Source organism: Cystoisospora suis (assembly GCF_002600585.1).
Source record: "Cystoisospora suis strain Wien I chromosome Unknown contig_4843, whole genome shotgun sequence".
NCBI classification, from domain to species: Eukaryota; Apicomplexa; class Conoidasida; order Eucoccidiorida; family Sarcocystidae; genus Cystoisospora; species Cystoisospora suis.
The window spans coordinates 10,574-31,324 of record NW_027157635.1 but is presented as its reverse complement, the minus strand read 5'-3'; the positions used below and the strand labels follow the sequence as shown (position 1 = coordinate 31,324).

General features: G+C 43.3%; 4 protein-coding genes across 4 annotated transcripts; 3 read left to right on the top strand and 1 right to left on the bottom strand.

Annotated features, from left to right (window-relative positions):
- The first annotated feature begins 5 nt into the window (after window positions 1–5).
- Window positions 6–2,163, top strand: CSUI_008575 (uncharacterized protein). Its single transcript, XM_068068703.1, has 2 exons — window positions 6–1,318; window positions 2,103–2,163. The coding sequence occupies exon 1, from the start codon at window positions 171–173 to the stop codon at window positions 288–290; it is 120 nt and encodes a 39-aa protein (XP_067919327.1). The 5' UTR covers window positions 6–170; the 3' UTR covers window positions 291–1,318; window positions 2,103–2,163.
- Window positions 1,400–8,761, bottom strand: CSUI_008574 (eukaryotic glutathione atp binding domain-containing protein). Its single transcript, XM_068068702.1, has 2 exons — window positions 4,055–8,761; window positions 1,400–3,199 (listed from the first exon to the last, which is right to left on the bottom strand). Exon 1 carries the CDS (start codon window positions 7,872–7,874, stop codon window positions 4,104–4,106), a length of 3,771 nt encoding a protein of 1,256 aa, XP_067919326.1. The 5' UTR covers window positions 7,875–8,761; the 3' UTR covers window positions 1,400–3,199; window positions 4,055–4,103.
- Window positions 8,762–9,155: 394 nt separating this feature from the next.
- Window positions 9,156–15,930, top strand: CSUI_008573 (abc atp-binding domain-containing protein). The gene has a single exon (XM_068068701.1). It carries the CDS (start codon window positions 10,327–10,329, stop codon window positions 15,223–15,225), a length of 4,899 nt encoding a protein of 1,632 aa, XP_067919325.1. The 5' UTR covers window positions 9,156–10,326; the 3' UTR covers window positions 15,226–15,930.
- Window positions 15,931–18,026: 2,096 nt separating this feature from the next.
- CSUI_008572 (uncharacterized protein) lies at window positions 18,027–20,746 on the top strand (the record flags this gene model as incomplete). The annotated part of the gene is made up of 1 exon (XM_068068700.1): window positions 18,027–20,746. A coding segment is annotated over exon 1 (1,650 nt), but the record flags the coding sequence as incomplete, so codon positions are not given.
- Window positions 20,747–20,751: the final 5 nt, after the last annotated feature.

The window sequence follows — 20,751 nt, the reverse complement described above, 5'->3', positions numbered from 1 at the left end:
TCTCTTCTCTTTTTTCATCTCTCTCTCTTCATCTCTTAGATTGATAGAAAGATAGTGAGAATCGAAGGAATTCTTCTCTTCGGCTTGTTTCTGAATCGATTCAAGAGCGGCTAGTCAAGCATCGTTACCATCGGAGTGTAGACAATCGCTGCATTTAGAGACATGAGCTGATGGAGAGGAGGTTCAAGAAGTGTCTCTGTAGGTTCAGAGAAAGAGCTACACAGAGACACTCCTTGCTCTCTTTCTCTCTTTCTTTTCTTCTTTTCTCATCGCCCGTCACGTGGTCGTAACTCATCAGCATTTGTAGCTAGCGGGGTGTATGTACGGCGTCTTTCTTTCCTATTCATTCAGACCTCTACGAGGTGTCGGCGTTCTCAACGCTAACGCATGCAGATTAGTAACTGTACTATAGGGGTAGCCTATTAGCCAGGTTTAGTATCATGTAAAGCAGAGTTTAGGAAGGTAACATATACGGAGGAGCCCTCGGATAAGCCGTGTGACACTGAGAGATGACGATAGAGTCCTCTACTGACTATGTAGTCTTACGAGTAAAGTGTCTCTATCTATCAGTCGTGGGTAGGGTCATTTTTCGTCACGAATAAATTGCAAATCCTCTCTCCTCAGTCCCCCCGAGAAATAAAGGGTAAAGTGACTACAGCTAAGTTACATCTACTTACAGAAGTGAACTTACCCTAGGTGCGCAGCACGATCCGACCGCCATCAAAAGGGTGGAACTGGCTAGTCAAAGTCGGAGGACGACGACGAGGAGGAAAAGCGGACGAAGGGAGGAGAAAGAGTAGAAAAAAGCTGAAAGCAAAGAGCAGAAAGGCTGAGTGAAAAGAGAAGAGGAGGGTTTGGAAAGGTACTCAAGAGAACAGGGGAATTCGTGGCTAATCACGTCGAGTTTTGTGAATGAACTCGGTGTGTGTCGGTGCGTGAGAGTGTCTAAAACGGGGGGTGGGGGGGTGGATTGACTTTGCTGCGCATTTGACACCTGGGACGATCCCCTCGCCCCAGCCGCGCGCGCCGGATGGTTAGACCCGTACCAGTGCAAGTGGCAGGGTCGGGCGTGTGGAATCGGCCTGTAAGATGAATAATGACTCCTTGATCTGTGGCCAAACTCCAGCTTATTGACCGGTTGATTCTTCCCGTCTGAGACGCGCCCCTCGTTGAGCTTTCCGGGCAGGTCGCGCGGGTCGAAGTCGCCGACGCCTCAGATCCGTCACCTCCGAGCAGTTGCCCCCTGACGTCCAGGGCCACTAATTAAATAGTCAAGTGAAACTAGATTTACGGACCTACAGCTCGCCATGGCTATCAGGTGAGATCCCCAGCCTTTGAATGGCCTCTTTTTTCGGCGGTACCTCCGCGCCCCTTTCTGTGTTACTTCAACTCTCATTCCAGGCCGAAGCGTCGGTCGGTAGACGCTAGATCGTGACGTAATAAGGTCAGATGATAGACTTCGATGCTCGAAATAAGGAAGATGGATGAAAGATAGAAGAAAAGCCACACGAAGAGTCACCAGGCATCAATTAAGAGAGAGACAAAGACAGACAGAAAGAAGGAAAAAGGCTTAGTTTAACCTTGATTACTAAAAAGAAAAGAACGATAGACGGAGAATCTCTCTCTCTATATTCATCAGAAATCCACACATCTATATATGTGTATCGACATATGTACGTACAAGCATATACAAGGTATATGTACATGTATATATGCATGCACGCAATGCCACTGTATTGGTGTTGTGTAAGGTAGATCGGCTGAGTTCTCTTCTTATTCTTCTATTTGATGCCTCCAATACAGATAGAAATCGCAGATTCAATAATCTTGGACCTTTCTTTCCACATCCATCTTTTCTTCTCTTAACATCTCTCGCGATCTCTTCGTCCGTCTCGAGGAGAAAAAAGAGTTCGAGAATGAGAGAGTGAAGAGAGAGCAACTCTTTCATGTACGAGAGACATCATAACGAGCTCATCTCTATCAGATCTCTCACACTCTTCACCCCGTGATTCTTCTCTTCTTTCACTCTCTACGGTGTACATACATCCACTTCTCTTATCTCTCTTCTATTCTTATCTTCTTGCGTTCTCTCACGTATCCAGCAGCCCCCCAAGTCTTTACAGGGACAAGCAAGAGAGATAGAGGGAGTGAAGTAGGCATCCCTGTTCCTCTTCTTCTTTCTTTTTTCTGACCTCTTATGGCCAGAAATAGACCTTGAACTGAGGGGTGGAAACATGTGAATAGAGCACATCCTAACAGGTCGCCTGGCTATCGACCTAGGTGGGTTGTCTTGAGAAATGAAGAAATCCACTTCCCACTAAACCACGCCTTTGGTCAGGAGACGGCATCTCGAAAGAAAAGATGAGAAGTCCAGGGAGCTCTCTTTCGTGTCAGAAAGCGCTCATATGAGGGGAAGGAGAGAAACAGACTGAAGTCGCGAGCCCAAGAGCTCCTCCTCCTGGAGAACATCTCGCTGAATCTTTCACAGTTAGCAAGAAGGAGAAAGAGTCAGAGGAGTTGGGTCTGTCTTTCTTAAGAATAATAGAAAAGAAAGATCGAATGAGTTAAAAAGAAGAAGAAGAGATACGTTCTACACACCTCTTTCTTCCCCCTTATCAATTCTACAGACTCTAGATGTGTATGGATATTGATAGACAGTAGCTGGATCATGTTCTTCTTCTTCTTCTTCACACTATACGTATATAGATACTCATATATATAGTATCTTCACCTTCTTCTTCTTCGCGTCTCCTTCTTTCTTCCTTGTCTTTGAAAGAAAGAAGGTGAGAGGGAGAGAGTCGACGAAGGAAACAACTGTATGCATGACTAAATGCTTGTGAGAGAGGAGAATACATGGACCAGAGAAACAATACAAAGAGATAGAGCAAAGATAGATAGACAGATTAAAGAAAGAGCAAAGATAGATAGATAGATTAAAGACAGATAGAAAGATACTTGCATCATATATATAGATATATCTATGGGTAGATAGACAGATGGGTGAGTTCCCTCTGAGTGAAGCTTGAGAGTCCTCGTAGAAAGGCTCAAGGTCGAGTAGACACGCTCTCAGACATACACACGTCAGCCATTAGTCAAGGGAGGTGAAGAAGAGAAAGAAAATAAAGAGACACACCGCCACGACGATTCCACTGCGCTTCCACAACTATGAAAGAGTAAAAGCATCATCCCCGCCGTTACTCTGAGGAAAATGGCAAAGAGAAAGAAAGAAAAAGAAAGAGAAGAAGAACAAGAAGAAAGAGAATGTTGTTCTCTCTCTGTTTCTTCTTCTTCTGTTTCTTCTCGTTTTATGAAGAAGAAGCATGCACGACAAAAGACCAAGGAAGGAGGCCAGATTGTCTCTGAGGGAAGAATGCAGCTAGCTAACTAGCTAGGAGTATGGTGTATATACACTCGAGACAGGCTAGCAAGGGCTGTAGTTCATGGAAACTTTATTGAATCACCAAAGAAAGCAAGGCGAGCCAAACAACCCCTCTTCATTGAATGAGATCTTTCCCGCGTGGTTTATCGCCCGGCATCACTCTTAGCTTTCCCTATAGATTGACACCTATCTACACAGGCTATTACATATACAAATGAGACGAATGAATACGTACACCCTCCTCGCTTGTACCTCTGTATAGAGTCAATCAGCTTCTAGATGTGTTTCTATCTATTTGTATACTTATCTCTCTCTCGCTTTATATCGACCTGTCTATCTTTGAATATATCCATAGACCTATCTACATATCTTCTGTATCTATCTATATATCTTTCATTGATTCTATGTATGTCTATCTACGATCTATCTGGATATCTCTCTCTCTCTCTTCAGTCCATTGATACGTGTCTTTTTCTCTAGATATGTTTGCAAAGTATCGTGATGGTCTATCACGCTGTAAGGATGAAAGAGACAATTTTCGCAAGACAGAAACGAGAATAAGGAAGAAGTAAGAAGGACCTCCATATCTGAGAAGAGCTACCAACTACACACAGGACAAGGAGAAAGGAGGAAAGACGGCTAGGTGGTCTTGAAGGGATTCCTATCTCTTTCTACCTTTCTTTCTCTGCCACGCATCAGCCCTGAAGAAAGGGTCGTTGCTTCTTCATCGTCGATGACTAGCTACGCGTAGAAACGTTTCAAACAGACGATCATCGAGAAGAAGAGGAGAATCGAGAGCCCCAAAACCAGCTGCCACCCCCCCCTCATGGCTAGCTGAAGCTTTGGTACGGACCATCCATCCAGCACATCGATTCATCATCTCGATTGAGCCGTTGTCACTACCTATCAAAGAATCATCTTCGTCATCCCAACCTTCGTCTAAACCTCTATCTCTCAGATCTTCAATTTCCTTTTCATCTCCTTTCTTGATCTTTTCTTTCTTCTTCTCCTTCTCCTTGCTGCTTATCTCCTGTTTCATCTCTTCCGAGAGCTCACTAGCTCCTTCTCTTTTCATCTCTTCATTACCATCGGATTCCTTACTCTTCTTCTTTCTCTCTTTCTCTCCTTCTTTCGCCATAACCCCCTCTACTACCATCACTCCAAAGACACCCAACTCCTGTATGCCTGGGCTGTATGTACACCTCAAACAACGTCTTCTTCTTCTTGTACTTGAATGAGATTCTTCTTCCACTCTTCCCCTAGTCAAATCTCCCTGATCTTTCTTCTTCTTCTCCTGCTTCGCCTGTTCCTCTTCTTTTTCTCCTTTTTTCTCTTCATTCGAGAGGAATCTTTCTCCTTCTTCTCCTTCTTCTTCTCCGTCTGTTCTTTCAGAAGGATCAGCTCTTACAAAGAGCACTGGGACATGTGGCGAGTTCATTTTCTTCATGAGCACAAACTGCTTTAGTATTTCTGGACTTCCTGTCTTGAGAAGATTCTCTGCTTCTTCACCATAGATATTATTCCCTCCTCCTTCTCTCTGCGGCTTTAGGATATAAGAGCCTTCATGGGAGAGACACGACAACCACGACGAAGAAGAAAAATAAGGCGACGATGAAGAAGAGATGTCTCGTCTCTCCTCACATTCCCTCAATGAAGAAGAAGAGGTTCTTAAGGCACCTTCAACAGCTTCCCTGGCTCTTCGCCGTCGACGCTTCTCATATTGTTTCTCTTCATCTTCTTCATCTTCTATGGAAGTACAGGGAGGAGAAGAAGAAGAAGGAGAAGGAGAAGAAGAAGAATGGATCGCTTCACTTGGATCAACCTGTAACTGAAAGACACTCTGCACTTCCCTCCGAATTTCTTGTTCTTCTTCTGTTCTTTTTCTCCTGTCATTCTCTCGGCCATGGAGAAGATAGTCAAGCAACCATACAAACTTCTTCTTCTTCTCCTCCTCCCTACTTTCCATATCTTCTTCCTCTACCCTAAGTACTCCACTACGACCTTTCCCACTATCTTCTTCTTCTCTTTCCTCTTCTCCTCCTTTTGCACTTCTCTCCTTCTTATTCTTCTTCTTCTGCTCTCTTTGTTCACTCAACTCATGACCTCCCCTCAGTAAAGTCATCTTGTTCTTCTCCTCGTCCTTCTGCTCCCCATTTTCCTTTTCTTCTTCTTCTTTGTATCTCCCTTCTCTTATCGGAGAGAGGTACTCGACAGGAACAAGATGTAAAGGAAGACCCTCATCACTGAAGACTTCTTGAATCTTCTTCGTGCCAGCTAGCTGAGCTGGTACGGAAGGAATTTTGATAGCATGGCTAGATTCAAAGACTTCTCTTAACCTCCATACCTCTTCATTCACATATTGATCGGGGCTATAGCATGTCCTATAGTAAATGATCGAAATCTCACTATAAATCTCAATACCGCAAGAATCAGATGAAGTACCGCTCGAGATAGAAACCTTTGTACATTTCTCTTCTTTCTCGATCTCTTGATATGAACTGTTACAATACATTCCTTTCGTGTTCCTCTTCTCTTCTTCTTCTTCTCTGCAGAGAGAAGAAGAAGTGTGTGTAGATGATGAGAACGAAGAGTTGCCGGGTGTCTTGGCAGGGCGGCATAGGACCAGACGACCAGGGGGTATAGCTCTGTCTGGGTCATATAGGACATCGTGTCTAACAAGCGTTTCATCGGCATCATCTCTTAAGATAGCTAGCTCGCCTGTCTTCCACATAGATAGAAGAGTAGGAATCGTCGCTCTGTAGACATGAAGACCATAGGACTTCGTCAACTCGATCTGAAGAAGACGCTGATCGACTTCGTTTCTCTCCTCTTCCATGCATACAAATAACACCACGAAATCTCGCGAAGAATCACACGCCCCTCCCCTTCTTCTTTTTCTTCTCTCCTTTTCTTCTTCTCTTTCTTTCTCTTTTCTCTCTTCTTCTTCTGCTTCTTCTCTTCCGTTGTTCTTCTTCTTCCTCTCTTCTCTATCTGTGAGACCGTCGTTAGCATATCTTCTTCTATACATTGCATGCCCTAAAGCCAGTCCTTCTGCGAGCAGTTTGATCGGCTTATTTACGGGAGCGATCTCATCTATCACGGTCTCTTCTTTTTTGATAGCTGTTTCATGCAACCCTTGTAATGAATAGAGCGTGTCAGAGAAAGAAGAGAGAGAGGTCCTCCCGTCTGAATGACGAGAGCCTAAGGTTAAGAGAGATCGAAGAAGAATTCTATGAAGCTTTGTTACTTTACCTGATAGCCCAGCAAATGACGCAGCTATCGTATTGATCTCTACCTGTTTCAGATCAAATCGAACTATCTGCTCCTTCTCCTGCTTTTCTCCTTCTTTCTCTTGCTCTGGACGTATACTTTCTTTCGGTGTGAGAGACACATCCAGCATATAGTCGCTTCGGGTGATGTGAATACGGAGATCCTCTTGTATATTACGAGGAGGACGGCGAAAAGAAGAAGAAAAGAAGAACATCGATGTCTCATCCTTTTCTTCTCCTCCTCCTTGGAGTTCTCCTGTTCTCTTGGAAGAGAGAGAGAGACCGTGACGATCATCCTTTCTTTCTTTCAGTTCGTGTTGTGTTCTTACGATTCTTCTCCTTTCTGAGGAAGGCTCCATCGGCTGTATATACACCCGACGACATATATCAGCAAGGCGTCGTGTGAATGGATCCACCTCAAGAACATCTCGAAGCAGAAAGAGAAGTAACTTGGGCTGACACGTTAGTCGGTCGACTAAACGGTTAAAAGGGACAGCTAACCGCTTAGCTCGACAGAAGAGATGACGAGGGAAAGGAGAGGGAAAGAGAGTAAATGGAGCTGCCTGAGGCATATATGGTAAGGGCAGTGACACGTCCTCATATCGTATTACATCTCTTCTTAGCTTCCTTCTCTCTCCTTCTTCTGACTCCTCCGATACGATCTTCTTCCTCTTCTTTATGAAAAGAGAAGGAGAAGAAGAAGACAAGGGGTGCCGATCAAACATGAGAAGTCCGTTGGAGTAGGCAAAAGCAGCGGCAAGATCAAGAAAGTAACGAAGATGGCGACGAGAAGATAGAGAAACTGAAGAAGAAGAAGAAGCAAGGGCGAGAGAAGAAGGAGGAGTTGTGTTATACTGCATTGGATTGTCACTATCCAAGGAAAGAAGAGAAGAAAAATCTTCTTCTCCTCCGTCCGACGGATGAGTTAGACTTCGATCACGACCATGTGTCTCACCATGATGATCGACGTCTCTTCTTCTTGGGGTGTACATACACCTCAAGAAGATCCATAAGACATACGCAGAGACACAAGGGATCATAGCCATGTGCGAAGGCTGCTGATCTTTCTGTTGTGATGGACTTCTTTCGAGGTTCTCTTTAAAAGCCGAGAAGAGTCTAAAGACCTCGTCATCCTTTTCGTCTTCTTCTTCTTTTCCATCAGTCTCCGCGATAAGACAAGGCGGGGATGAAGAACAAGAGAAAAGAGAAGAGTTAACAGAGGACATGTTTACAGAGAGGTCTACAGACAAAGAAAGAAAAAGCCAAGTAAAGAAAACGAAGGAGAGAAAAGGAAAAGGTGATCTAGTGAGTGTGTATCTGTCGGAAAGATACAAGAGGGACTCTCGGATGGAGTGTAGGAGAGGTGAAAAGGAGCAAATGAATAATGCACGTCTTCTTCTACTTCTCCTGCTTCCTGTTCACGATCGAAGAGAAAGAAGACGACAGAGGAGAAGAAGACAGAGGAGAAGAAAAGGAAAGAGAAAGAAAAGAAAAGAGTCAGAGGGAGTGGGACTGGAGGAAAGAAAGAAAGGAAAGAAGAGATATCGAAAGATACTCGATTAGACAAAAGAAAAAGACTAAGCAAGAGAAGTCTATGTTCTTTTCCTTTCTTGGTGAAAGAGCGATAAAATGGAGGAGTGAGCCATCAGAAAGAATGAGAGAGAAAGAAAAAGAAAGAAAGAAAGTGGATGAAGAAGAAGGCTGAGAAGAGGAAATGAGAGATAGAGAGAAAGGAGAAAAGAGAGAAGAAAAGATACATCTAACTCAGCAGAATATGGAAGAAAAGACAAAGAAGTTGAGAAGAAGAGATGAAGGAAAGAAAGAAGAGATTTGGTCCTCTCTTCTTCATTCTCTTATCCTCTGAACGAAGAAAGGTAAGGAAAGTAACAGTCTTTTTACTCTTTCTTCTTATTCGTCATGCGCCGCGTTCTTCCATCGAATGTCCCTCCCTCCCCGGGGAAAGAAAGAGACGGCGAGACAAGGGAGACGGGACATCGACGATTCAAGACGTGGAGAAACACCCTCAAAACAGAGAGAAGACTCTTCTTCTCTTCCTTTATCTCATGGGTTTCTTCTAGCCCTTTCTTTTGCTTTCTTAACATATCTCTCTCTTTCTTCTCTCTTACTCTGTCTATCTTCCCTTCATTCATTCATTCCTTTCCCCTTCTCAAGCGACAAAATTGCTTCTCTTCTCCTTCCGCTGCTTTTTCCAACTTCTATCTCTTCTTGAGAAAGGGAACTATCTTCTTCCTCTTCAGATACATCGTTCTGCTTCCTGGCGAAAAGATTTCCGTCACAAAGCAACGAATGAAAGAAAGAAAGGAAAGAAAGAAAGAAAGAACGGCTATCCGTGCATCTGTCTTCTTCTTCTTCTATCGGTGACTTTTCTCGCTCTGCATGTAGGTGTGTGTAGAAGAATCGAAAAGGGAGAAGAAAAAGAAAAGCAAGAAGCTGTCTTTTCTCTTTTCTTCGCGTTCTCTTTTCTTTTCTTCTTTTCATTCTTCCCTCTCGCATTGTGTTGCTGGAGATGTCTCTCTTCTTTCTTTCTTTCTTCCTTTCTTATATCATATCGATGGACCGGTATATCTCTTTCCTCCTTTCAGAAAGGGATCATTCTTTCTTTTCTTCGTTCTGAGAGATAGAAAATGAAAAGAAGAAGAAAGAAAAGGTCTCACTCTTTCTGAACTTTTCTTGTCTTCTTCTTTGTCTCGGGTGTGTCCTCACTCTTCTTCTTCTTCTCTCTCTCGCTGTCTCGACCTCCTCCGCTCTCTCCTAGTCTTCTTCTCATATCTTCTTTCTTCTTCTCCGTCTCTTTTCTTTCTTTCTTACTTTCTTCTTTCTCAATCTCCCTGTTAAGATGCCGTATATAGAGAGCCTTCATATAAGCACCTCATCTCTTTTGTATAGTGTGCATGAAGAGCTTAGGCCTTAAATTTCTCTCTCTCTATTGATCTTTCACTTCTCTCTATCGATAAGAATAGCTCTCTCTTTTTCACCTCCTTCTCTTCTTCTCCTTCTTTTTAGAATCTTCCTCTTTCTGCTTCTTTCGTTCCTCCTGAAGTGGTCGGTAGGGAGCTCTCCACATCTCCCCGAAAGCACGAGAGAGAAATCTTTTCTTCTTCTTCCACTTTCGCTTCCTTCACTCTTTTCTTCCTCCTTTTCTAACAAGAATGAAGAGACAGGCAAAGAGAAAAGGAAGAGAAAAGAGAGAGAGAGAGGAAGAAAGACGAAGGGAAAGAGAGAGAGAGAGATCTTCCTATAGATGAGTTGAGATCTTGAGAGAGAGAGAAAGAAGGACAGAGAGAGGGAGAGAGGTATCTCTGTTGCTTCTTTTTCTTCTTCATTTCTTGTAGGAGGCGGATACTTCGCTTTATCATAGAATTCTCTCTAAGCATTTGCAGGGAGTTCTTTCTCCTTCTCTTCTTCTTTCTCCTACGACGATGGGGATCTTTACTTTTCACTTTCTGTCTTTCTTATTGAAAGAAGGGAGATAAGAAGACTCAAGAAAAGGAAGAAGAAGGAGATATTTCTCTCTCTCTCTCTTTTCACGAAGTGGTTCCTCTAGTCTCTCTTTCCCTTCTCCCTCTCTCCTCCTTCTCTCTTTCCTTCTCTAATCTTTCTTCTTCTCTCCTCTTCTTCAGTCTTCTCTCTCTCCTTCTTTCTCTTCTCTCCTTTCACATGGGGGTGGAGTGTTTCCTCTGTCTTCTTTCTTGTTCTTTCTTCATTCATTTCTTCTTCTTCTTCTCCTTGCCTTCTCATTCTTCCTCTCCTCTCTTCTTCTCTCTTGTCTCCTGTCCTTCTTCTTCTTTCTTCTCTTCTTCTTCTTGTCTGATCTTTCTTCTACAGACATTCTTCATCTCTTCCAATTCAGACATCTCTATTTCTTTCAACTCCTTCTTTGACCTTCCCTCTATCGTCTTTTCTTTATGTCTTTCAAACAAGAGAAGGAGAGTTCTCTCGTGTTTCGCATCTTCTTCTCGCCGCTATCATCCTTCTCTTCTCTTTCTTTTTCTGTTCTCTTTCCTCTTTCCTCTCGCCTCTTCTTCTTCTTTTGTCGCTTCTTCTTGTGTGACTCTTCCTTCTTATTCGCTAGCTCTTCAGCAGAATACTTTTCCTTCTTTTCAACCTTCTTCTTTCTCTTCTTTTCAGAGATTTCTCTCTTGTCTTTCGTCCTTTAGAAGTCTCTCTACTTCTCCTTTTCTTCACAATGGCCGTCGTCTCCACAGTCCCCCTCAGGTGTCTGTACACCTCTCGAGAAACACCAACAGACCTCGTTTCAGTCTCTCTGATCCTTCTATCTTTCCTCGATCACTCCCTCGCTTCAACTTCTCTTTTTCTTCTTTTTCATCCTTTTCGAGAGAAACGGACACCAAGAGATTCCTATCTCCAGTAAAGGCCTCTTTACGTTCTTTTCTGACTTTAGAAAATACAGTTAGATCTTCTATCAGGCATTCTCATTCTCTCTCACGTATTTCATCTTATCTTCATTCGTCTCCTTCTCTGCCTTCTTCAGTTGTTTCAAAGCGGTCTTTCTCTTTCCTCTTTTTCTCTCCTCCAAACTTTCTTTCTTCCTCTCTTCTTCGTTCTCTTTCCCCTTCTCTCTCAGGTGGCTCGATCTTTCATCCTGATATGAGAGCCGGTAGAAGAAGAAGAAGATTTTCTTCTTCTTTCGATGCTCTTCACCCTCTTCCCACATTTCGTTTTACCTCATCCTCTTTTTCTCCTCCCTTTCATTCCTTCTTTTCTTCTTCCTCTTCTTCTTTTCTTCTTTCCTCTTCATCTCTCTCTTCTTCTCTTCCTTCTCTTTCCGGCGTTTCTCTTCTATCTCGAAGAGTAGGCCTAAGCAAGAGAGCTAGCGATAAGACATGGATCGAGCTATCAGATGTCTCGATGTCTATCAGGGGTAGAGAGATCTTAAAGAACATTGATCTTACTATCAAAGGAGGGGAGCGTCTTCTTCTTATCGGGCCCAATGGCTCTGGGAAGACTTCTCTTCTTCGGCTTATCAAGCGAAAAGCCGACGAAGCTCAAGAGGCTCTTCTCTTCAATTCTTCTCTACTATGCCGTAGCACCGACGATCTTCTTCTCCTTTCTTCGAAGCACAGACATACCACGGGGAAAGAGAAGGAGCATCTCGACAACGAGAGAAAGAAGAGTATCTCTTCTTCTTGTCTTTCTTCCTGTATGAGGGTGGAGTCTAAGGAAGATCAAACGAGAGAAGAAGATCAAGATGAAGAAGATCTGGAGGTTTCTGGAGATATAACTTTCTCTTTTCCTGGCTTGAGAGTCGGCCTACTGAGACAAGAAGGCCTAGAGGTGCTCGATGCGTGTACAGCTGAGAGAACAATAGAAGAAGAAATTTTACTCGAGACGGAGCTTCAACGGAGGAAATTGCAGAGAGCTATTGAAGAGGTCACTTCCCACATAGATCTTCTCGCTAAAGATCCGCTCTTACAAGGAGACAACATACGGGGAGGAGAAGGAGAGACTCTTGGACCTCCTTCTGCAGGAGGAAGAAGAAGAAGTAAGAAAGGAGAAGTAGAGGGGAGGTCTCTTAACGTGTATGATAGACAGTTATCTTATAGAAGGAAGAAGAGAAGAGGAAAGGTGCCTCTCGATGAACTTGTAGATGAGGAGGAAGGGGGGATTCTCTTCCAAGAGGAAGAGAAAGAAGAAGCAGAAGAAGAGAGAAAGAGAAGATCTGATCGTCTATCATCTCTTCTTGATCTACTTTCATCTTTACAAGATGAAGAAAGATCTCTCTTTGCACATCCGAAGAAAGTGGATTCGTTTTTATATCAGATTCTCACTTCTCTCGACTTTTCTTCTTCTTCATCTTTCTTTCGCTATTACAAATTGAGAGACCTTAGTGGAGGGGTTCGCATGCGTGTTCAGCTAGCTAAGATCTTGTTGTCTCGTCCAGACATCCTTCTTCTTGATGAGCCGACCAACCATAGTGACTGGCTAGCTATAGAAAGACTCAAGAAGATTCTCTCTTCTCTCCTCCAACCTCAGCTCATTGCCTCTCATGACTATCGCCTCCTACGGAAAGACAACGAAGAAGAAGAAGAGAATGAGAAAGAAGAAGAGGAAGATGAAAGGTATATACAGTTAGAAAGAGGAGGAGGAGAAGACGGCGAAGAGGAGGAGAGCAAGAAGGAGGAGGTGAAGATGAAGAAGAGAAAGAGAAGATCTTCCTTCTTTGCAACACATATAGTAGAGTGTATATCAGGCAAGTTAAGCTCGAAGTTTGAAGGGGACCTCTCCGCTTATGAAAGGTGGAGAGAAGCGAGATGTCGTGAATGGAGAGAGAAGAAAGAAAATCTTTCCAGAGAGTTGAAAGACAAGAAATCCCGACTTCATCGACTTCGCATGGGGGGAGGAAAAGGGAAAGGAAGAAAACGACCAAGCAGTACGAATGAGGCTGATGAACGAGCTGTACATACACTCGAACAACTGTTAAAAGAAGAGAATGATAAAGAACCTCTCTGGTCGAAATGGATGAAGAATAGAGGAAGAATCTTTCTCAATTTTGATAGCTCACACAACACGACAGAAGGGAGAGGAGGAGGAGGAGAAGAAGAAGAAAGAAGAAGAGAACATGCACGGCAGCAGAAAGAGAAAGAGAAGAGTGAGAGTCCGTCACCCCTATCGAGAAGAAGAGGAGAAGAAGACGAAGGACAAGGAAGAGAAGATCTTCAATATGAAGAGCTCATATCTCTCTCCAAAGTCACTCTTGGGTATAGGAAGGCCTTATTCACTGCCTTGGAGAAAGATCGCTCTTTTCATCGAGGAGAAAACGGTGCAGATGGAAGAAAGAAAGAAGAAGAAAAGAGAGGTAACAACGATCAAACAACCCTTGACGAGAAGGAGAAAGAAGTTCATGGAAAAATAGAAAGGAAGAACACCACAGATGCAGAAGAGATAGAAGAAGAAGAGGAAGAGGGATGGAGAAGAAAGCCTTTCATTATCTCATCGAGACCAGAGAAGTCTGGTCGAGAGAGAGAAGAAACGACAGAGGAGAAGGGAGAGAGAGTCAAAGAGATGGCGCCTTGTTCTTCTTCTTCTTCACCCAATTACAACTACTATTACTATCCTGTGTTGAGAGATATCGATTTAGTTGTGCGATCGCGGTCTCGCATTGCAATTGTGGGCCCAAATAGCTCAGGGAAGTCAACTCTTCTCAAGCTTCTTGCTGGGCGATTTCGAAGCAAAAAGCGAGAAGAAAAAGACGAGAAAGATCATGAGAAACGCAAGAGAACGGGAAATAGAATGAAAGATAATTGTCTCATCTACCGTGGCCGAAGAAAAGAAGAAGATCAAGATGAAAGAAAAGAAAGAGAAGAAGAAGAAGAAGCGAATGTGTATCTGCTGAGAGGAGAGAGAAGTCTTTGTAATAAGCGACTAGATTCTCAAGTCCGTTATCTAGGTCAGCATCATGCAGACGTTCTTCCTCTATCTCTCTCTGTCTTAGATGCTGTGAAACACCTAAGTCTTCCTTCCCACCATCTCTCTTCTTCTTCTTGCTCTTCTCTCTCTTCTTCATCCTCTCATCCTCTCCGTCTTTCTCATCCCCTCCAAGCATCTACACCTACAGAAGAAGAAGAAGATAAAGAAGAAGAAGAAGATAAAGAAGAAGAAGATGAACATCGTCGCTTACGAGGTATTCTTGGGCGTCTCGGGTTCAAAGAAGATCGAGACGTTGCGAAGCCTGTACATGTCCTAAGTGGAGGTGAGAAAGCGCGTGTAGCTTTAGCGGCTCTAATAGCATCGATCTCTTCTTCTTCTTCTTTAGGTTGTCGTATTCTTCTCTTAGATGAACCGACAAATCATTTAGACGCACATTCTTCTGCGTGCTTAATCGATGCTCTCCACGCCTTTCAAGGGGCTCTTGTTCTCTCTACTCATGATCCTATCTTTGCTTCAAGAGTCGCAGATGAAATGTATCTTATCTCTCCTCCCTCTTCTTCTCTTTCTCTTCCTTCTCTTATCTCTCGAGAATCTACAACGATGGAGAAAAGCATGAAAGAAGAAAGTGAGAGACAGAGCTCAGCAATGGAGAGATATCAAGATCTCATAGAAGAACAAGGAGGAGGTACACTTAGGAGATTAGACCTACGAAGAAACTTCTCTTCTTCTTCTTTCTCTTATTCTTTTGATCATAGCCCCTCTTCACCTCATCACAGCTTTCTTCCTTCTTCTTCCTTCTCTCCTCGACCACTAAGGAGAGACCAAGAGACACCAGAAAAGATACAAAAAGAAGAAGAAGAAGATTCCGCTTCTCTTCATCTCTCTAACTCAGAGAAGGAGAAAGAGAGGGTCCGCTCATGGGAAGAAGGCTGGATCGATCAATTGAGAAGAAGACAAGCAATGAAAGGAGAAGAAGAAGAAGAAAGAGATAGAAAGAAGACTACAGAAGGAGATCTCTTTTCTTCAGGGCTAAGGAAGATCAGTCAGTCTTTGAAGAGAAAGAAGACCGATCACATGAGAGAGAGTAAAAAGAAGACATTTGGAGGTAAAGGCATTCCGTCAGGCCGAGTCAAGGGGGTGAAGAACCTTAAGCGATGGATTGATTGATTGATTAAGAGAACAAGATTCCGAAGAAGATAAAGAGAAATTATATTCAGACATAGACAAAGAGAGATTCAGAAAGAAGGAGATGAAGAGGAGAAGGAGAAGAAGAAGGAGAGGAATAGAAAAGAGAAACGTTCTTTTCCTCTGGGTTGTTTCTTCTTCATCTTCTTCTTCTTCGTCTTTTTCTCTCCTTCTTACTTTTCTTTCCTTTCTCGAGATGGCTCGAATTCTCTTCTTTGTCTCTGAGAGAGAGATGCTTTTCTTCTTTCTCTCTGTGTAAGATCGAAGAAGATCCTATCTTCTTCTTCTTTCTTCGTTTTCTTTTCCCCGGTATCCTTTTTCGTCGCGTATGGATCGCCTTCGTTCAGTTCTACCTACCTTCTTTCTTCTTTCCTTCTTCTCGACAGACAGCTTTTGTTTCTCTTTCTTTCTCTTTTTCTTTTCTTCTCTTTGACTTACAGCAGGAGAGCACAGAGGAAAGAAAGAAGAAGAGAAATAGGTTTCTTCAGGGTTCTTCTTCTTGAGTTTCTTGACTCGCTGATTTGCTGTACTATCGTGAACTTCGTCTATGAGGTGTACAGACACTTCAACATCTCTCTCTAGATTGTTTTCGCTTCAATGAAGATAAAAAGGGAGAGAGAGGAGGAGGAGAAGGAGAAGAAGAAGAGGGAGAAAATAGCAAGAAGAGCCCGGGTGTTGTACTACCCTGGTCACTCTACAGTGTTAGCTATGAATTGTATGTATCCTATCTGCATGTTCAGCACTTGGTATATGATGACTAGAGGAATAGGCTGTGGAGATACTCACGGTGTCGTGAAGATGAGGGAAGGCTGGAAGTCGAGTGGGAGGGAGAGAAGAGAGCTAGCTAACCTACTGAAACAAAAGACATGCACAAACTGCAGAAAAGTGCCAAGGATCTGGGATTCCTAGAAGCGGTACTCCTCGACTTAGATAGATTAAAGATAGATTAAAGATAGATTAAAGATAGATGGATAGATAGAGCGAAATAGGTAGAGAGATAGATGGAGGTTTCTTCATACTTGGCTGGAGCTAGATAAAGATCGGTCTGTGCGTCTAGGCGACTCCTTTCTGAGTAAGATGAGAGAAAAGAGAGAGAGAGAGATTTGCTCCTCTTATAGACGACAGAAAGAAAAGAAGAGGAGATCTTCTTCGTCTTCTCTCTGTTTCTTTTTCTCTTTCTATCTCTTGAATGAATGAAAGGATTGTCAGAGTAAACTTGGGGTTCTCTAGCAAAAAACATCTTGAGGTATTCTCTCTCTCAGAGATGTTCCTTTCTACATCTCTTTTCTTCTTCCTCTTGTTCTACATAGAATTGGTTAATCTGAAGAAGGAAAGAAAGGAAAGAGTGAGAAGAAAGAAAGAAAGGTTTTCTTCATATCTTGGTCGACTTGCAGTACTCTCTCATCTTTAGGCCGTCGCTTCATACATACACACCCGCGTCGTTTTTTCTTCCTTTTCACGACCTTTCTAACTGTATCTATCCACCTATCTATCTTCAATCTATCTTCAATCTATCCACCTATCTATCTATCTTCAATCTATCCACCTATCTATCTTCAATCTATCTGTCTCTGATCTATCTATCTTTAATCTGTCTATCTCTCTGTCTGCGTTAGCTAATCTATCTATCTGTACTCTATCTCTCTCCTTGTCTGCCTACGTGTACACGGGTAGATATACATACATAGGATCCTTCTATGCTAAAGGTCGACCTCAGGAACTCTTCTGCGTACTACTCATCAGCGAGCGTTTCCGTGTACAGAGAGAGAAAGAGAGAGAGATGAGTCAGACATCTCCGCTTAAAGCTCTTTTCTTCGTGCTTCTCAAGAGAAGCAAACGTTGAGAGAGCCTAGGGGCTCCTGCGCTAGACTTTTATGCATGAATGAATAGTCCAGCGCTCTACGAACCAAGAAAGAGAAAGACGCCGTTTTTGATCTCTTCTGAAAGGTGTTTGATGAGTTCGACGAAAGTGAGAAGATAGAAAGGAAATCTGAAAGTACTTTCCCTTCTTTTTCGTTTTTCTCCTTCTCTCAAGTAGCTGATGCTCCGAGATGGTCACGAGAAGCCTATGTATGTAGACACGTAGGTGGCTATGTAGACATGTATGTAGCAAGACATGTATGTATGGAGTGACTTTGTATCTATGTAGTCCATACAAATATTCATCCATATATATGTACGTATGGACCTGTGTATGGATGTATGTATGCACGTAGACGATGCTTATGTAAGAAACCTGAGCTTGGCGCAGAGAGGGGCAGAAAAGAAAGAATCTATGAAGGAGGTTGAAGAGGTTATGCTTTCACACAAAAGTAGACACGAAAGACCTCGATCTATACTGTTGGACTGTTGAGGAGGTCGATATGAGCAGGAGATGTATGTACACTCCAAACACGAGTGCTGCCCGGGTGTATTTTGACCTTTCTCTCTTGTTGTTGCGGCCTTTCCTTTTCTCTTTCTTCTTTTTCCTTGGTCTCTTTTCTTCGCCCTTCGTCAAGCACTGTCATCAAGATGGTCTTCCGTCGATCAAAAGAGAACCTCTCCTTAACCTGTCTGCCTTTTCTAGCAAGTTTAAGTAAGATCTAAAGGGAGAGGTGGGAGCTCTCTACACTTTACTTCCATTTCTAACGCGATCGCCGCTGCTATTCACCCCTCTAGTGTCTCCTATTTCTTTCTCCGTTCCACTTGAAGTTGGAGAATGAAGAAAATGCTGTCTTAGGGTGTCTTTTTGTGCTTCCATTTCTCTCTCTTTTTCCTCTATAGATCGCATAGACAAAAGAGAAGAAGAAGAAGCGAAAAGTCTTCAGTTGGATGACTGGACCGGTCTCTTGTTGTTTTCTGCGCGTCTATTCTGAGGTATCTCTCTACGTCTCGTGTGGTGACTATCGCTCGATAAGGACCTATTCATCTGTCTATCGATTTCAGTGCATGCAATGGAGAAGGAGAGAGAGAGAGAGATACGGTGAAGGAGAAACGCAGAGACAGGAAGAGAAGGTCCAAGGAGAGAGAATGAGAAAGCAGCAAAGAAAGAAAGAAAGAAAAGAAAAAGAAAGAAAGAAGAGAAACAAGTCTTTTTCGCTTTGGTAAAATAGCAACCGTTTCTTTCTTCACGCATCTTCCCTGTCTCTTCTTCCACTTCTCCGCATACGCTGCTTCTCTTCTTCATTCAGCTTTCTTTTCATGAGATCTCCATCTCCATCTTCTTCTCTTTTTCTTCCTCTTAATGAAAAAAGAAAGAAAGAAAGAAGAGGAAGAAGATGGGTGAACAAGAGAAACAATTGATAGATTCCTAGGTCAGGAGAAGAATAGCCCGTCATCCATCTATCTTCCTCTCTTTACTTTCTCCGGAACACCTTAAGCATACACACATCTCTTTTCTCTTTGTGTCTTTTCTTTTCTCGTGAATTCTTTTTTCTTTCTCTTTATCATTAAGAAGGCTTTGCCTAATTCTCTTGCCGGCTCCTCTCTCTCGACCTATCACATCGTCCCCGGGTGTATGTACACCCCGGCGAGGAAGCACACGTCGCCGAGGTACGAAGCAAGGGATAAGAGGGCGGGGAGAAGACCTGATTTAGCGCCTGCAAGGAAATCTAACTTTTGTAGACAGAGAAAAAGACGTACAGGAGATTCTCTTCATTTTCTCTATTCTTTTCTTCTTCCCATGTCTTGTTTGACTCTCTCGTTCTTTCGGATCTGAGAGGAATCTTGTCGACACGTGTGTTCCTGATACAATACTCATCGTCACATCTTTGCGTGTTCAGATTTCTCCATCTTGTGTATGTCTTTCTTTCTTTCTTCGATGTACTTATTAAGTGATTTGAGAAGAACCTGACTTTCCTTCTCTCTTCAGCATGGAGGGGTCTGATAGGCTTTCTACTCGAGATAGAGAAGAGAGAGGATATACTCCTCAAGAGGAGAAGAACCGAACGAAGGGCTCTCTTCATCTCTCTCATTCTTTTCTTCTTCCCCCTTATTCCTCCTCTTCTTCTTGTTCTTCTCCTTCTTCTTCTTCGACCTCCTCAATGCTTCATCAATATGGTGTACATACACCTGAGAATTCTATACCTCTTTCCTCGGCCTCCAATCCGAAGCTTCTTTCTTATCTTGTCAATCCCCCTGCTTCCTCTCTTCTTCCTTCTCCTCCTTCTCCTCATGCAATTTCACCTCATCTACTCTTGAAAGGTCTAGGCCAAATGATGCGATTGCATAACCGTTCCTTCTCTTCTTCTTCTTCTCCTTTCTCACCTTCCTCCTCTTTATCTTCTTCTTCGCTTGCTTCCTCTGCCCCGTCGACCATCGAGACTTCTCAACCTCCTCCTCACCCTACTGCTGCTCTTATCCCTGCAAGTCTCTTTCCTTCTCTTCAAACCCAAGCCTCTCCGAGTATCCCTTCTTCCTCTCTTTCTCTCAGGCATCCCGAGAAAGAGATGACTAATAAGAAGACGAACGAGAAGAGCCTAATGATCTCTCCTACCGTGTCAAGATCATCTACCCTTCCTTCTCCAAAGCAAGAGGGATCTTCTTTCCTAACTTCGCATGCAGATATACGAAGAAAGAATCCAACACATGAGAATGAAGGAATAAGTACGCCTGCCTCTACTACTACTAGTAGTAGTAGTCAAGGGGGAAGCGCTTCTTCTACAAAGAAAGAAGGAAGTCGTGAAGCTCATAATTCCTTATTCCAGCAATCTCTTCTTATCTCTCCTCCTTCTACAGGGACTCCACTATCTGTAAATAGAGAGGAAAGCAATCTTTCTTCTTGTTCTTCTTCCTCTTCGTTGCCGTCTTCTTCTCTCCCCCAGCAGTCTGTCTCTACAGGGATAAGACACAGTCATCCTGTCCTCTCTCCGAAACATCTGCGCCAATCTCTTCTCTCTTCTGCTCTCTTAACTTCTTCCTCCTCCTCCCTCCTCTCTCCTTCATCTTCACCTTCAAATGCTCTTCTTCCTCCATCATCATCTTCATCATCGGCGTCAGGGTCATCCACAGCCGTGACCTCTCCGAATATAAGCCGAGTCCCCCCTTCATCTCTTGGTTCTGTCCCTGCTTCTTCTTCTTCTTTTGTTGTACAAGGAGGTCGATGTATGAAAAGTCAGGTATTAATTTCTTCTGAAAGGTCGAATGGAGATAGTAAGAATGTCTCTTCACCCAGGAATAAATCTTCTTCTCTTCAGCCTTCTCTTTCCTCTCCACCTGTACAGAGTGTTCACTCCATGAACCCATCGGTAGGAAATCTCCCCTCTACAATATCTTCTTCAAGTCTTTCTTCTCCTATGCCATCCAAGACGGAGAGTCCGGCCAGTTCAAATACCTCTCTTCCTACCTCTTCTTCTCCTTCTCCTTCTCCTCTCGCTCCTTCAGATCCCAGCCTTCTCCAGATTCACAATAGAAAGCCTCACAGGTCTGCAGACTCCTCCTCGTCATCGTCTACTGCTTCAACATCATCTGTCTCTCCTTCTCCTCTCACTACTACTACCTCTTCTATATCTACCTCTCCTTCTTCTCCAC